We start from the raw sequence: 18,334 nt of genomic DNA, 5'->3' as shown, positions 1-18,334 counted from the left end.
CAAAATCAGTCAACTGACTGACTGGGCCCAAAAATTGTACACTGGCTGTAACAAGCCCCGAAGGTCAATGGCCCTGGCCCTAAAACTGAGACAAGCCACGCAAACTATAGTTTCTATTCAGGACGAGCGGGGAGAATGACTGGTGGGGGATGCCCATATCAATTAACGCTTCATAGTATTCTACAAAGAGCTGTACACTGCTTCAGACGCGTCCTCATCTCAAGACATAGAAATCTTTCTAGACTCCATACAGATCTCCAAAATCCCCCCTGGCCATAAAGCTGCCCTGGAGGCTCAATCACTGCAGCAGAAATATCAGTTGTCATAACAGCACCGTCTGTGGTGAAAGTAGTGTGACCAGACGGGCTCCCGATCGACTTATACGAAGAACTAGAAATGGCACCCCAGCTGGAGGAATTATTCTCAGTCAATAGAGCAAGGCCATCTTCCCCAATCCATGCTCGTCGCTAACAGTCTTTCACAAGGGGGACAGGACCCAGAGAAGTGCAGCTCCTATAAGCCCATATCCCTTATAAACACAGATGCAAATATCTTGGCGAAGTGCCTCGCAAAACGCATTGAAAACAGCCCCCCATACATCATCCACAAAGATCAAACGGGCTTCATACGTAATGGTGACAAAATTAGACTGCTGCACATGGTAGCAGGTGATGGAGACCCTGAAGACCTGATTCTGGCTGTAGACTCGGAAAAGGCCTTCGACAAAGTGCGATGGGAGTTTATATCCACGCTATAGCTTTATTCTGCGCCTTGTCCAAATGATCAAACTGCTATATAGGGGCCCTACCGCTGTCGTGGTAACAAACGGGATTACCTCCCCGTTGTTTGAACTCCGATCGGGTGCACTCCCAGGGTGCCCACTTTCACCCCTGCTTTACGCCTATCCATAGAGCCGATGGCGATCAAGCTGCGGGCAGACGAGGGTTGGGCAGGTATAACACAGGGGGGTGGGAGGGGGGGCGAGGAACACTGCATATCCCATTATGCAGACGACATGCTGCTGTACATCAGCAATGGCCCCACACCCCTCCTGCACATCCAAGCACTTCTGCTCGAGATAGGCCAATGACTGGGATATAAAATCAATTGCAGCAAATCTGAAGTCATGCCACTACGTCCAGATATCCCATGGGACCCCGGGGGGACGCTCCATTCTCCTGCAAACACACTATATTAAATACCTGGACATCAACATTGGTGCTTCATTTGGCGACATCAGACTTAAACGACCCACAGAAAATAATGGGCATTTGCCAGGATCTCAAAAGATGGGACACCGTGAATCTCTGACCAGCCTGAAAATTAGTTTCCCAAGATAACATCCATTGCAATGATGATCCCAGTTAGCCTGCCACTTGTGGCCATGAAAAAGCACTAGAAAAAGCAATGAACAAGTTTATCTGCAAAGGGAAGAAGGCGAGAATACGCCCATCTGTTCTGCAGGCAGCAAAAGCAATCGGTGGACTGACAACCCCATCCCTCAAGGCATACTATCAGGCGGCCCAAGTGTGCTGGGTGAAACGCTGGCTGGACGCATCAGACAACTCCAGTTGGCGGGCAATGGAGGTTGAGCTAATGAAACCACTTAACCTAATTGAGATCATGACCATCCCCCCAAATAGGCTCCTGCCATCCTTAAATACCCCATAATAGGGCCCACGATCACACAATGGCATAAACTCAGGACATTGAGAGATCCAATATAAAAATATTGCACTGGCTATACTACACCCCTGCACTTTTATACCAGATTGGGATATCCCAAACAAACTCCTGCTGGAAAGACTGCGGCTCCATGGGACATACTCTGGCAATGACCCGAGATCTCTCCATACTGGAGCGAAGTGCACACGTAGATAGGCGACATTAATGGGGCCTCAGTCGCATACACATCCGAGGTAATGCTTCTAGGGGCCAAGGCTGGCGACTGGCACAAAGGGCTAACCCGCAAACTCATAGGCTTGCTATTGTTCACGGCAATGAAACTCCTCATCACCCACTAGAAGGCAAAGACCCCCCCACCTCAGCTGACCGGGCCATACTTCTTTCGAAAACTTGCAGAATGGAGCGAGAGGCATTCGCAAGACGGCAGACACACAATCCCTCAAGTGCATTAAAATTTCAGGAACTGACTGAACCCTACATGTAAACTGAGGGAAGGGGAAAAGACACCATCAGCCATGGCGAGCAGCCCAATACGAGACCAATTGAGAAGGCGTAAGGGGCACACAGTACACTTACACCCTACCACAAAAGAGAAATGCACTGGAGCAACTCAGTTGAGGATAGGGGGGAGGGAAATGTTAAGGATGTTGCGGTTTAAGGCTTAATGGGAATTAGAGGGGGGATAGGAAGTGAGGAAACCTCAGATTGCATTAAGTTTAATGCATACTGTCACCATTGCAATGTTAATTATAGAATGCAGGGGGGTGCTGTTGCACGCTGGAGAAGATGGCCGCTTGACCCGAGAGCTCTGGAGCTAGTAATATCCTGTACTTGTATATCCTGCGGAATGGTAAAACTGGCAATCAACACACGGTCATAGATGCATGACTGAACCTACCAGGAACACACAAAGGCGGTCCTCATGCAAAACCGGACTCCTGCTCTGGCGAAAAACCATCCGGGTCACCAAGACTCCAACAGACTGCTAGCTCCTGTGCGCCAAAATCACCCCAGAGGCGGAGTCCCTGTGCTGGGCTGGCAAGGGAGCACAGTCGATCCTGCCGCTGTCGGGGGCCTGAGATTGTGGTAAATGGTTCCCTGATGCAGGCGTGCACTGCTAGCTGGATTGAGCCTGCTGCTCCGAAGTCAGGCCGTCCGGGAGCGACGAGCGGCCCGATAACCCATCTCCTGTCAAGTGTTGCTGCGTGGAGACAGAACGGCGGAGGCCTGCTCTGGTTAGAAGCAGGGGCAGGAAGTGGCAAGAGCGTGGCGGTTGCGCTCGGGCTGCCCTGCTCCCCGGTAGCAGAGAGGAGCATAGATGGCGATGTCCCGCCGGGCCTGGCTGCCCGGCCCCACCAGGCTTCTGAGAGGTACGTGTGGAGGGTGGAGTGGACATTGACGGCCCATCGGGGGGCTACAGCCCTCCCCCTCCTTTCTCCTTACCCGCTGCCTCTGCGGTTAAAACGGTCTGTCTTTGGGCCTCCCATAATCGCCCACGCATCCTACAACAGTGATATAAAGATCCGTGGCCACGTCGGTTGGAGGAACATCTAAGGCATTGGTGGTGCACGGTTTGGGACAGTAGGCTGCATACAGGCCATAAACGGGGATCCTCCCTGGGGCAATACTCAATACCCTAAAAGTTCACTACTGGCATCACCACTTACTCACTCCCTAGAGTCGAGGGAGGGAGTCGCAGAAGCTGCCTAGAACACTGCACAAATACTCAGCCCACATTGGAGGCACCTGTTGGGTACTGCGGCTTCAGGGCAGTGCGGACTGAGCCTTCGCCAGGATCCCCTATGCCTCACCCGGGCAGCAGGCGTATCTTGGTGTCAGAGTCACTCTCACAATACAGGCAGTTCCAGAAAAGCTGCCATGGCGGGAGGTGAGAAAAACAAGTATAAGGAAAAGAAAAGGGGGGCCCATGGACGCATTTGCTAATGCCGCTACTTTAGACCATGATGCTGATCCAGCATTGCCCTCCGGGGCCCCTGCACCAGAGCCCTCTGAACAGTGTATGGCCCCCTACATGGCAGAGATGGAGAGGGGATTTGCGGCAATCCACAAGAAGCTGGATGCGATTGGTGACTAACTTCCATTTGTGCGGATATTAGGAAGGTTAACGCCAGTCTGAGGCCGAGAACAGTGCCCACCCTGGAAGATACATCTGCTACACAGTGCACAGGCATTGAAAAGATCCAAAAGGACATCAAAGCACTCAAGAATAAATGTGAGGCCCTTGAATCCTGTTCGAGGCAGAACAATATAAGGGTGGTCGGGGTGGCGGAACACAAAATGGACACTCCCATGGAACATTTCCTTTAAGACCTACTCCGATCCTTATTCCCAGACACGCAGTTCTCAAATCAATTTATGCTCTAGAGAGCGCACAGGACACTAGCCCCCCCGCCTAAATCTGGTGCCCCACCCTCAAACAATCATTGCAAGGTTGCTTAACTATTGAGACCGCAACCATATCCTACACCTGCTGCGTGAACATGGCCCCCTGTCCTATGAATCTAACCGTAGTCCTATATACCCTGATTTGTCAACGAGGTTCCAGGCTACACACCGATCCTTTGACCACGTGAAGAAGAAACTGCGCATCCAACATGCCGGCAGAATGCAATTCTTCGAGATGCTTTGACCTACGTTGAACATATTACGGCCGCACCGAACGAAACCTGAGCACTGCAGCCCACATAATTACGATGAAAGAACGAGTATCCACGCACCAAGTCTGAAATGAAATAGTACACCATTCTCCATACTCTATTGAAGCTACTACTCCGGAGAGGGTCTCGGCCTGACCTGCCCCACTTTGCAAAGTTGCACCTGGTTCATTGGGATACACCGCCCGATTTTTGCAGTCGATCTGCCTTCAATGTCCACATGGATCCATAGGTTTGTACTCCTGTTCGGCAGCGAGGAGGCAAGTTGGTGGGGGCGGGGGGGAGAGTTTCTTTTGAAGTTGATTGTTATATTGAGGAAAACCTGGCATCACAGCATTGGGGGAATAGGACAATACATCATCAAAGACACATCCCTCCTGCTAGTGAAGACCCTTCATAGCATCACAAAAAGTGACTAAAAGCACCAGACTCCTTTCTTGGAACGTCAGGGGTATGGTCAATCCAATCAAAGCCAGAAAAGTGTTGGCCTATGCTAATAAACATAGAAAAGATATCCTGCTGATACAGGAGACTCATGCCACAGGGTGGGTAACTGGCTCGTTCGGCTGTTCCTGGGGCCTGCAACTATATGCCATGGATTACTCTACGCATTCAAGGGGGGTGTTGACAATGATTTGCCAGACTTGGATTCCAGGTTACCAGGTCCAAAGTGGACCCTGATGGTCGATGCATAATATGGGGATCGTTGCAAGGGCAAGACCTAAATATCAATACTTACGGTCCCAACATAGACTCTTCGTAATTCTACCAGCAAATACTTTCATTAATAATACCAACTGATGAAGCGAGGGTGATCTGGGGAGGCGATCTCAACACCATTATCAATCCTGCACAAGGCAGGACGTCCACAACCCAACGGGCGGAGTCGAAGGCTGCATTAACCATCAAACAAGCCATGACCATGCTGCCACTCTGATGTATGGAGAGAATTGCACCCCCTCACTAGGGACTACACATTTCATTCACATGTACACGGCTCAAGCTCCCGTATAGATTCTCTCCTCCACTGACTGCATCCCAGACACGAGTGCATGCACAATACTCCCCATAACATTATCAGGCCACTCCCAGATCGTACTGAAGATCCAGAAAGGAACACCCATGCAGGCCCACCGCACTTGGAGAATGCCCCCAGATCTCCTACAAGACTACTCATTACTGGAACAACTACGAACCAACGTGACCGACTTCTTTGAACACAATCAGGAATCAGTCAGTTCATGCTCCACGGTCTGGGAGGCCTTCAAAGTATGGCTGAGGGGACACCTGATCTCCATAGTCCATGGCACACTGAAAGAAATATGAACCCAGCTGTCTTGAACCGAGGAATACATCAAGAAAATGGAGAAGGCATACACAGTATCGCCAGGCCCAAGAACCCTAGCCCTGCTACATGATGTCCTGGCTGAATTTGCACCCCTGGCAGGAGAGGTCTGTATATGACACAACCTACCAAAGCCAGAAGATATGGGGAAGGAAATGTCTGGTAGGATGCTAGCCAACCTAATAAAAACTGAATACGGGCACAGAATGATCACCAGCATTAAGTGGGGGTGACACACATGGACCATTTGAGGGTGAACCAGGAATTCCAAAGGTTCTACATGGAGCTGTACACAAACTCGGACCAAGTATCAACGGAAGAGTTGCAGCAATATCATGACTCCTTCCCTCTCCCCACATTAGCCCCAGATAAAAGAGCAAACATTGACCTCCCCCTGAGTCAGGAAGAAGTAAAACAAGCAATCAAGGACCTCAGGGCAAAGCACCCGGGTCGGACGGCATCCCTGCAGATCTCTACAAGACCCTCTCTGAGGAACTTGCTCCAAGACTGCTGGGGGTGTGGGAGGAATCCATGGAAAGGGGAACCCTGCTGGCATCTGAGGGAAGCCATAATTACGGTCCTATTGAAACCTCTCGACCCCTCCTCATATAGTCCATTATCCCATATCAATGTGGACGCCAAAGCCATAGCTAATAAGCTGAACCCATACATGACCAAATTAGTACACCCAGACCAATCCGGTTTCATACCTGGCCGATTCACTGCTCTGAACCTGCAGATGGACCCTCAAACGAAGACCATAGCGGTTACTCTAGACGCAGAGAAAGTGTTACTCTTTCGTGGAAGTTCATGCCTGCCATACTACAAAAAATGGGGTTCGGCTAAGAATTTCTCCAATCCATAAAGTTGCTGTACTCTAGGCCCACTCTCACCCAGCTTTGATCTACAAAGGGGCACCAGACAAGGCTGTCCCCTCTAATTTTTGCATTAACAATTGAAGGGATGGCAGCTTACCTACGTCACAGGCACGCCTGGAGAGTGATCTGAATTATGGGGACACCCCAGTTCATTTCCCTCTATGCTGACGATACTATGTGAAGGCAAGCGTCCCCAGATAGCACAATCCTCCCCGCAATGAGACAATAATGGACTCTCCCAGGATGGGAATAAGGCCGGGACAAAGTGCGGGTGAGCTTAAATGGGAGTTTATCAATCAAAATAGGGCATGCAAAGAACTCTGCAAACTCCGAGAGCGATCTGTCTGACAATAGCAAAGACAGGCGTATATATTTACAAAAAACGTCATAAGAACCTACATGCTATAGGGGCAAAAGTTCGTGGGGATTGGGTGGCGACGACTAGCTATAAGTGCTGCTGCGATGTGGTTTGCCGCGGCTGGAGGACGTCACTGGTTACCCTCGTGGGTTGGGCTCGGCCTGGCAGGTCAGCTGGGCTCATCCGGGCAGTGTTGTGCCAACCGTGACCAGTGTCAGAGATGAATGTATTTCCTGACTTTCTGCCCTAGGGCCACGCACACCGCAGTGATTCAACATCGCAATATTATCTTTACCTACGTCACAGGCACGCCTGGAGAGGGATCTGAATTATGGGGACACCCCAGTTCATTTCCCTCTATGCTGATGATACTATACCTCAGAAACCCTGATACTAATCTCCCACCAGTCATGTGACATTGAAGTCTTCACTAAATACTCTGGATACAGGATAAACCAGGCCAAATCATAAATAATACCCATGTCCAGATCCACGATCTGCAGCCATGGAGGGCTTCCGGTGGTCCCCCACCAGCGCACGATATCTGGGCATTATAATGGCAACAGACACGCATACCCTGTACACCAATAACTATGCGCCATTCCTAACACAGCTGGACTATAAGCTTGACGCATGGGTAAAGTTGCCACTATCCTTGTATGGCCGCATATCCTTGCTCAAGATGGTGGTAGTGCCAAAGCTCTTATACCTGTTGAGTGGTATCCCAATATGGCCAGGCAAGACATTTTTCGATACACTACAAAAGATGGTGTCCAGGTTCGCCTGTGGAGGAGGCACCCCAGACTAAATTGGCCTAAGCTATGCGAGGGTTACGACACCGGAGGGCTGGCAGCTCCTGACTGTCTCCTATTACTACTCTGCACAGGCATACTTTGGCGGTATTATTCCAGTATTTGGCAAACAGTTTGCACATATACACACTGAAGAGTTTGTGGCATCCCCCCTGAACCTACAGAGTATATTCGCAAGGGTCGCAGAGGAGAAAATACTGGCAGATCCGCTCAACAGTGCGAGCATGGTCATGGATACTCAAGAGAGTAGGATGTGATACTCCCTACTGGCTGCACCTACCCTATGGCACTACCCTGCAATTGAACCCTCTATGGACTGCACCATACAAAGAAGATGGGACCCGGGGAAAAAAGGCCAAAATCGGAGATCTCTTCCCAGAGGGGCGATTTCTTACTGCTGTAGAAATCCAAAATAGAACGGGCCCTGGTCTTTTCACGATCTTACAATACCAACGCATGAAAGCAACCTGCAGGAAAAAATGGCCATCCTTCCCGAACACACCCAGTGTACACAAATTCCTATTGGACATCCTGACACAAGGATTCACCAGCAACGTCTCCACAATGTACAAAGTAATACAACCTAACACTCCATCAAAAAATGAGATGAAAAGCAAATGTGTAAGATCTGAACATGACGATCGACGAACAGCAGTGGGTAAACTTCTGCAGATACACCAAATCCATCTCACTCTGCGCTAACTTTAGGCTTATACAGCTAAAAATTCTAAAACACCTACACATTACTCCAAGCAAGGTCTCCAAATTTTACCCCGCTAAACAAGCCGTATGCCCCAAGTGCAGCGCAGTTGCTGCAAATGCAATCCATATGTATTGGTAGTGCCCGCGAATCAGATGCTTCTGGGAGGAGATAGCAGAAATCATGAGTGAAATACTGAACATGCACATCCCGGCTACGCCACTAAAATAAGTATTGGGAGACATTGGGAAGGCCTCCACAAAGATCTGCAGGCTATTCGCAGTAAGAGCGGCAGTGGCCAAACGTAACATCCTCAGGAAATGGAAATCCAAAACCCCTCCCACCCATGGAAACTGGCTCGGATCTCAAACGTTCAAGACAACGAAGAATCCTATATCTGAGGTATTCAAACCACATCCAGACCGGAATACATTTGGGCCCCCCCTCAGAGTACCCGCGAAGCACAGAAGACTTAGCTGATGAATTAACTGCCTTGAAATAAACCTGAACTGTGTTATGACTTTCCCTTTCACCCTCCCTCCTCTCCTTTAATACTTAAGTAATGCAATGTAGACTAAGCAAGACTGACTTATCCAGGTCGTGAATACCCAATGCTAAATGTGATTTTCTTTTATTGTAAGATGCCAGTATAAGATAGTGTTTAAAAAAATAATTATAGAATGCAGAACAAGAAAGATGTTCAGAAGTTTGCAACATGTCAGTGTGTTTTCAACTGTTTGGTACCTTGTTAAATGCCAATAAAAAATGTTTTAAAAAAAAGAATGCTTTTCTTTTATATGCACTATTTGAGAACAGGTTATGCAGTATGAACATTAATACAAAATAGACTGGTCATGCAATCTAAAGTAGAGGTTCTGTGTTCATGACTAATCCACATTGCTTTTCTTACCACAGACCTTGGATCCCGACACAATTGGCAGAAGACAGTCTAAGAGAAAACGAACACTACAGCAGGTCAACTTTTCCCCCTTTACACTTCTGCATTTATATATCCTTTACATGCTAAAAATATATTATTCATAAAATGACCAATTGATCTTAACTGACTAAAAATAAACTCAATTATCCATACATGCACCTCACTTTACAAATCTACTCCAAGTGTGGATAAGATTTCTGCGCTGTTATCACGGACACCTCTCTGAATTGGATTATCAGCACACGGGAGTATCTCAGATGCTGCAAAGCCCAGCCACCCATGAAGGACATGGCTCAAGGTCTCAGCTTCTTGGAACATCTTGCACTGCACGATTCTGCTCTTTCTGCTGCTCTGAAATACTGTCAACTGAACTACCCCCACCTGTTCTGGCTCCTGAATTTATATGCTAACCCTGTCAATATCCCTAAAACATGCCTTTTTCCCCAATGTATACAATCACCCAAGCTGTTTGGCATTTCCTCCCTTAGAGAACAACCTCCCACAGATGTTTGTAACAACTGCTTCCTGCAGCACACAATAGCGCTTTCAACAGCGTACATATTCCCCTTCACAGCTTTAGTAATGAAATCGCAGCTAATGCACTCTGCTGCATGTTTTTTTCTACTGTAAAAACAGCACATTACCTTTGACATGTTATCTGAACCTGGTTTGCCCTGTTTTAAGGGTAAATTATCAATTAATAGGAAAGGTTAATTGGTTAGTTTGGGTTAATATATAGGGCAAACTGGACAGATGACATATCCACCCTAAAGTGGCTCATTTGAAAACTTATTACAAGAATGTGCACTTCCATTACTAATGTAAGCAACTAGTGTAGGACAGCTATTTGTTGTCTGTGTTCTGTTTACTGCCTCCTCTGAATATGTCATGGCCCACTTACTGCTCCTCATTTATAGTCTCCAGTACCTCTCCTACAGAATACATTTAATTTTATTGAAGCACAAACATAACGCACCTCATAGATGAACGAAAGCATACAAATGTTAGGTAAAGGAATACTTCATACTGTGTATCAGATAACCTGGATTTCCTTTTACATAAGTTAATGTTAAAGGACATTTGTACCGCGCGCCATCACCACCGGAGTGGTCCCTTGGCGCTCTGGTGGCTCTGAAAGAGGGGAGGTTGAGTTAGTGGGAGGAAGCAGGAAAGGTGCAAGAGAGCAGTGATGTGCTGTTGGTGGCCTCAGCCTGGTGGGTCCGTTGGCTGGGCCTAGGGTGTTTGCAGCCGGTAGTCGTGTACTGTTGTGCAAGGCTATGTGTTTTTTGTTTTGTTGTTGTAATGTAGTGAAGTTTGTGCGGTTTGTTGTGCTATAGGTTTTGGTTGTTTGGTTTGGAGTTTGAGAGGTGTATGCCGAAAGGTAAATTGTTAGGGTCGGTTAGTTTGTGTCTCTATCCTGAATTGAAGCGCTTGGCTTTTTTAGTCTCCCCTGTTGCGGCTCCGTCCAGATCTGGGTCTGACTGGCATACAGTTTCCTTACTCCTCCTAGACCCTGCCTCTAACATGTTCTCTCATAGCTCCCCTTATCTTCCATTCATACTCCTGTGGCCATTGCACCTGCCAATGACAACCTCTCAGGTAGTGGGGTGATTGCCAATATCTCTAATTCCACACCAGTGTGGTACCTGGCGGTGATTAAGTAAGGGCGTGCAAGAGTGTTGGTGGGATTGTCTGGGGTAGTTGACTCAGTCTCCGTGCGTGCCGCCTGTGTTCCAGTCTATCCGGTGTCATCCATCCAGGTGCCATGGGCGTTACTCTCGGGTCAGGGATGTCCATGTCTTTTCGGTTTAGTCATCCTTTATTTTCCAGTTTCGGTTTCTTGGTTTAGTCTGGTGTTGTAGTGCCAGGTTTAGTGATTTCCTGAATTTTAGTGGTCTTCAGTGTTATTTATTTTGGGATGTTCCAGGTTTTTGCGGCTAAGTGGTAGGAGGTGCCTCCTAGTTTTTTCTTATGGTATGAGTTCCAGGCGGATTTCGTTGCTTGATCGGAGGGGTCTCGCTGGCTTGTAGACTGTTATTTTCTTTTGTAGGAATTCTGCTCCTTGTCCGCTGATTGCTCTGTGCGTTATGCACATTGTTTTGAAGGTGATGCAATGTTTTACTGGGAGCCAGTGTAGTGTTTTTAGGGCTGGAGTGATGTGGTCTCTTCTGGATAGTTTGAAGAGTAGTCTTGCTGCTGCCTTTTGGATCCGTTGCAGTTTCTTCAGGAGGTATTCTGGTATTCCGAGGTAGAGGCTGTTTACATAGTCGATTTTAGACATGTTTAGGGCGACGATAGTGAGTGGTTTGTTCGTGAAGGAGAGGAAAGGTAGAATTCGTCTTGCGGTGTGGAGGAGGAAAAAGCATTTCTTCACTGTTGCATTTATTTGTGTTTCCAGGGTCAGGTTGTCCATTAGGACTCCCAAATTTTTTTACTACCTTCGAAGGTGTTGGTGCGTTTCCCATTACCGTAGGCCATGGGATGGTGGTTTTGTTCTCTTGGTCTTTGGATACGATCATGATTTCTGTCTTTCCTGGGTTGATTTTCAGGTTGTTGGCATCCATCCAGTTGAAGACTTCTTTTAGACAGTTGGTTAGGATTGAATGGTCGGCATCGGTGTATTTGATTTTGTAGATATGAGTGTCATCTGCGTAGTTGTAACATGTAATGTATTTTTTGAAGATTCCGATGATCTGAGTCTGATAGATGTTGAAATATAGTGGAGATGGTGAGGATCCCTGTGGGACTCCGCAGTCTAACTCGTGGAGTGGATTTGAAAGGTTTTATCCATGCGGTTTCTGTTCTGTCTGCTAGGAATGATTTGGTCCAGCGTAGTGCTGTCTGTTATGCCTATGTATTCTAGTCTTTTGGTCAGGGTGTCGTGGCTAACTGTGTCAAAGGCTGCGGACAGGTCGAGCAGAAAAAGGGCAGAGGTAGTGTTCGAGTCTGCGTTAGTTTAGGTCATCCCAGATGGATAGTAGTGCTGTTTCCGTTCCTCTCGCTGGTCAACCGATTTGAGCTCCAACATATAAAGAAGATAACTGACAATATGCAGACGAAAAAAGGGAGGAAAATTGTGCTACAACCTTCAGCATACAATCATACTATGCTGGTACTATACCCGAGGAAATTTCATGTGGCTTGCAGTGAATACCAGAGTTATCACAAGTTACAAAAGTAAAGGGCCCCATTCTACTAGAAATGTCCACATCCCCCCCCCCCCACCTTCCTCTTGAGGGCAGCCTCGATCTTGCAAATTGCTGCTATAAACCAGACCTTCACCCACCATTCCCTTATGTCTGCCGCTGTTGGGGATTTCCAATTCCGGGCCATGATTATCCTAGCTGCTACTTAAGTGAATCGTGAGCCTAGATGTTTTAGCCATTAATTTATATTGACCACCTGATTCTTCATCGCCCAACACCACTCAAGGTTTGGCTAATAAGTGCACACCACTGATGTTAATTTGTGCTAATCTCTTTCCAATACCCCTGTATAAGTGTACATATCCACCACATATCAATGAACATTCCCAGTCTATTTCTTCTCCAGCAAGTGGGAGGGACCATTGGATTCATCTTCAGCCTCTCGGGGGTGAGGTACCATCTGTACATAAATTCGTAATAAACCATTCTTTCACCTGAGTACGGTTAGTTTTCCCTACTCTCAACCATTTATTATATCTTGCTAAGTCATCAATTGGTGTGCCTGTATCTTCCCATTTGGCAATATACATGTAGGGAGGCTTAAACCTATTAACATTGAGTATTTTGTAAAGTGACGAGACTTCTCCTGCTGGAGAATTTATAAATAAATCCTCAAACTACGACATTTGGCTAAGGTCGGTTTGACACCCATACGTCAGCAGGCCAATGTAACCATAACTATCCTGTTCCTCCACCATAACATTTTGCTTATATTGCTCAAAATGACCATTCTCAGACAATTTACCTAAGCGTACCAACCCACCATCGATCCAATGGGTAAACCTAACATCTCTACTCAGGTGGAGGAGGGTTTGGGTGTGGGGGGCAGGGGAGGAAGGTGGCATATGGAGGACATCCAAGCCATTCCATATACATGTCAGAGGGGAAGGGAAAGTAACAACTGCATATGTGTGGGCAGCTTTGTCCCAGTGATCAAGCATATGCTCTAGTCAGAGAGCAAATGACCCTTGCCTTTTTTCATTGCTGGGGAACTCCAGCACCAGTCATGTAAAGGGACTCATCTCAACCTGTTCAATGTCTACCCAGTGTTTTGGGATGTGCATTTTGGATCCACTGTCCAACAGGGGGGTGATCTGTGCTGTGTACAAGTAACTTTCAATGTCAGGAACCGCAAGGCCCCCCTTTTCTCTAGCTGCCATGAGGGTATGTCTAGCTATTCTAGGGAATATTTTAGCCCAAATAAACCTAAAAATCTGGGATTGAAGTTCTTTAATCACTGCTCTTGGAATCCAAATTGGGAGAGCCTGGAAAACATAACCATGGCAGGAAAGTAATTTTGATCGCTTTAATTCTCCCTAGCCACAAAATGTCAGACCGCTCCCAACATACTGTGGCACTTCTGGCAGATGACACCAGCTCTGGAATATTAGCAGAATATAATTGACCATATTGCACAGTCAGATATACCCACCAGGTATTTCAGTGTCCGAGGCCCAATGGAAAATTGTTCTACAACCTAGCTAATGTCATGAGTGTATCCAAAATGTTATAGTGGATTTTGCTGAATTAATTTTGAACCCTGATTGAATTTTTCACGAAGAAAGACTGTGCGGTAATGTGTTTTGCGAGTTGCTTGTGTAAAAGAGGATTGTCTGTATATAACTCCACCTTAAGGTGATATCCCGCTATTTCCAACTCACTGTTCGCTGCAGATGGACAAATGTGGCGTGCGTGGGGCTCCATAGATAAAGCAAATAACAATGGAGACCATGGACACCCTTGACGAGTCACTCTGTACGTTCAGGGGTTCTGATAATGATTCATTTAGTTTTATACATTTAATCGGATGTACAAAATTAGCCAACACTTTTTACAAAGACAGGCCCAAACCAATTTTGAACTGCCAAATGGTAGTCTATTCTATCGAACACCTGTTCAGCGTTGAAAGAAAGAGTGGATAATTCCTGTTTGCTCCCTCTTGCCCATTCTATAACATTGACAGTTCAGATTTATCTCAGGACGCCAAATGCATGATAATCACAGGTCTCGTCCTTGCCTACTACACTCAGAAGAACAGCAGCCAAGCAGGCGGCCAATACTTAAGAATAGATACGAGAATCATAGTTGAGAATGACAATAGGTCTATAAGATGTATTTAAGATTAGAGCCTTGTTGGGTTAGCTTATCAAGGTCGGCACTGATTCTCCCGTAGTAGTGGTGATGGTTGACACAATATCCTTAAGTATTCAAAAACGTGGTCAATTGAGGAGCGAGTAATTTCGAGAATTTTCTTTTTATAAAAGAGGGCAGAGAAACTATCTGGGCCAGGAGACCTACTGATAGGATCCCGTATCGCTTGGGAAGCCTCATCTGTTATAGGATTTTCCAACAGCTGCTTGTGGTCATCGGAGATTATAGGAAGGTATGCTTCCTGAATAAAGGCTTTCTGGTGTACCTTTAAGAATCTTCTCATAAGCCGCCTGAATTATCCTTCAATTGTATTTCTAGTTCTCTGGCTTCTCAATTCGTATGCAAACATCAGGTAAGCCTCGTTAAAAGTACTAAAATAGAAATGCTTGGTATGCAGCATTTTATGTGAAATCTCATCTGCCCAAAGTGCTTTCAGTTCCGCCCTAGCTACCTGCAGATGTTTATCTTAAGGGACCCAACCCCCTTGTATTTAGTTTCCCACTCACCTCTCTGCTCGCCTGCCAACATTTGTGCCTCCAGCAGATGTTTCCTTGCTGAAGCTAAGCTAATGAGTTTGCCATGCAAGGTGGGTTTCAAAGCATCCCAAATATGAATGTCGGCAGTAGTGTTATCCTGAAAATGTTGGGAAATCCTCTCTCATGGTCGTGCAGCTACATCAGCTAATAGGAAATCATTGTTTCTATAAAGTCGCTTTCCAAATCCCCACAGCATACATATCTAACTGCAATATGATGGGTGAATGATCAGATACTGAATCATATTTTCTGAGGCTTGTGGAATCTGCTTAGATCACATGCTGTGCATAGGCCGACATCTAGTGGAAGCTGCGGAGTATTACAGTTTGTTTTTCGAAACTCGAAAATGGGCGTCGACACAGGGCATGCCAGTAATACTATCCCTAGTGTGACGTCCACTGTACCCAAGATCCCTCACGCGTCTAGGATCCTCAGATTGTTTTTTTCTGCCATACTGGTCGGAAGCATCTTGCGGAGTCCCCTGGCCTTAGCCATACTTTTGCTAAAATTATAAAATAACCTATTGACATCCTTCCCCACCCCAATGTCGAACTTCGACACTCGACGCCGGCTGGAGAAGAAATCTACCGTCGGCTGCTGCACGACGGATTTGGGCCTCGGAAGGCCGCCGGCCTCGGCCCGGGCCTGGTAGGCCGCTGGCCTCGGCCCTGCAAGTAGGGAGAGTGGGGGGTGGTACATACTCTACACTCTTGGTATATAGGTACACCTTATACATTTCCTACACTTAACAGCCCGCTGCCTCAAGTTGCGTATGGAGGGTACCCCTTTTCAATTCTGCCCCAGGTGCAACCGCAAATACCCTTGGGTCGACTGGCACGCCACGTGCAATCTCTGCTTGCCGAGGGACCACCCGGAAGCGAACTGCAGAGCGTGTAGTAGGTTTAAACCTAAGACACTTAAGGACCGTTCGACGAAGCGTTGGGCCCACCACGCCAGGCAGGGATGGCGATGGCAGCGACGCCGTACTTTCGGACGGCGAGGGCATTACGGCGTCGAAAGACAGCCGAGCGCAGGACCCCGACCTCAGAAGGTCGTCCGGCAGGGCAGCTATGTGGAAGACCCCCGGCGACGCAAGCGCTTCAAATACTACACACACTAAACACACTAAGTCCAACCAAGACTCGACGACGTTGAGTTCTCGGAAAGAGGCACAGACAGAACGGTCCGATTCGGTGTCCTCTGGGTGCTCTCGATCAAGATCGCTGCATGACTCCAGGCAATCATCCACTCTTGCCAAGAGTGCCTCGCTCCCTAGGCTAACAGAAGTTCGATCGTCGGAGGACGAAGACAACTTCCACCCCCAGGCCGCGCTCCAGGAGGCGGAGCCCGCAATTAAAGCCAGCGAGGCCCCATGCTCGAAGGACAGGGACACCTCTCCCGATCCTCAACGCCAGGTGTCGGAAAACTCCAGAGCCACTAAGGGACAGGGTAAACATTTTTCTACGCACGGGGAGGGGGGGAAACAGCAGAAGAAACTACCTGTACGTTCTTCCACACCTGTGAAACACTCCACCCCCCTAAAAAGACAGACAAGCCCAGGTCTGCTGATAGGTCCACAAGCAGCAAGGCTACTCAAGATAAATCCCATAGACTTGCTGAGAGAGTCATTCCCAGTTCCAAAAAATGGTCCAGTGAAGACATAGACAGGGTCATGTCAAGAATGTCTTCTTTGGCTGATTTTATGATAAAAATCCAGAACATTTCCTCTCGTATGATCCACAAGGGGCCACACCCTCAGGCTCTACTGATCCTATCCCCCCCCCGAGTAAGAAGGCCCGGTTTGATCCCTTTGAGGTACAACCTTACGCAACTCCATACTTACGGTATCAAGGAGAGGCTTCCTTTTGTGGAGACCAAGAATTTGGTATGATAGAGCAAACCGGGACGGGCTACTATGGGGATGATGAGGACCAGGAAGAAGAGGATGACCCGGAAACATACAGAGTAGATTCCCCGGTAGAGAACGAAGCCCCGGTTACCGACTCCCCGGTCGATAACCAGCCCCTCCTAAATGAGGTTCTCGCTTGCGCAGTAGAACATTTCCACATTGACACCCACGGTGTACAGGAGGAAAGGGACTTTGCAGAAGAGTTAGTGGGCGAAAGGAGGCCGGTCGCCCAGACCATCCTTAAATCCATTCAGCGGAGAATAGATCCGTCCCTGGTGAACCCAAACCTCACCAGAGCAGTCAATCCCAGGGTTGAAAAACTTTTCAGGGCAGCTCAGTCTGACCCTCTCTATATAAGAGGACATCTGAAGCCAGACCCCCTAGTTGTCACCAACACTCGGAAGAGAGCTGGGACACCCTTGTCTTCGTCAGAAGCTCCTCCCGACAAGGAGAGCAAAAAACTATACGGTTTCGGCAGGAAGGCAGCCTCAACGTCCGCCTATCAAGCAAGGATTGCTAACTCACCACCCTGTTGGCCAGCTACAACTGCCATCAGTGGGAAGAAGTCGCGGCTCTCATAGCCTCTGCTCCTGAACCGTTAAAGGGCCAATTAGCTCGGATTTCCGCAGAGGGTAGAGCCGTGTCTGGTTGCATTTTAAAAGCAACTTTCGACGCCGCGGACAACGCAGGCAGATTGATAGCAGAAGGTACTGTTATCAAGAGACATGCGTAGTTACGGCAGTCTGGTTTTAAGGCAGAAACACAGGCATCATTGTTAGACAAACCGGTGGAAGCCGATCTGTTTGGGAAGGCGGTCGAAGACGCACTGAAAAATGCCAAGGACGAATACGAGACACTCGAATCCCTTGGTCAGTTAACCAATAAACCCCCTAACCAGAGAGGGAATAGTAATTTTCGTTGCCCACGCAGCCAAAATTCCCAGAGAGGATCTAACTATTCCCAGGGGCAGGGTACACAGGGGAACAACAACCAACAGTCTACCCAGGGTTACGGCAGAGGTAATAGGAGAGGTCGTGGTAAAGGCAGAGGCAGCCCCAGCAAGGGAGGCGGCACGCCTCCACCAAAGCAGTGACGCTCAGTTCAGGTTCCCTTCTCACGCAACCCCAGTAGGGGGACG

General features: G+C 47.8%; 1 protein-coding gene across 13 annotated transcripts in view; it reads left to right on the top strand.

Annotated features, from left to right (window-relative positions):
- The window catches only part of CAPRIN2 (caprin family member 2), a 2,777,496-nt gene that overhangs the window by 352,224 nt on the left and 2,406,938 nt on the right, over window positions 1-18,334 (top strand). For 7 of the 13 annotated variants that reach the window (XM_069628537.1, XM_069628539.1, XM_069628540.1 and 4 more), the window contains exon 6: window positions 9,370-9,429. The exons of the other annotated variants lie outside the window; for them this stretch is intronic. In XM_069628537.1, coding sequence (XP_069484638.1) covers window positions 9,370-9,429 — 60 coding nt within the window. The remainder of the gene's footprint in view (window positions 1-9,369; window positions 9,430-18,334) is intronic. 13 annotated transcript variants of the gene reach the window in all.

The sequence above is a fragment of the Ambystoma mexicanum genome, chromosome 12, assembly GCF_040938575.1.
Source record: "Ambystoma mexicanum isolate Mex_15411 chromosome 12, UKY_AmexF1_1, whole genome shotgun sequence".
NCBI classification, from domain to species: domain Eukaryota; kingdom Metazoa; phylum Chordata; class Amphibia; order Caudata; family Ambystomatidae; genus Ambystoma; species Ambystoma mexicanum.
The sequence above is the reverse complement of the archived record's forward strand: the minus strand, read 5'-3'. Positions and strand labels throughout refer to the sequence as shown.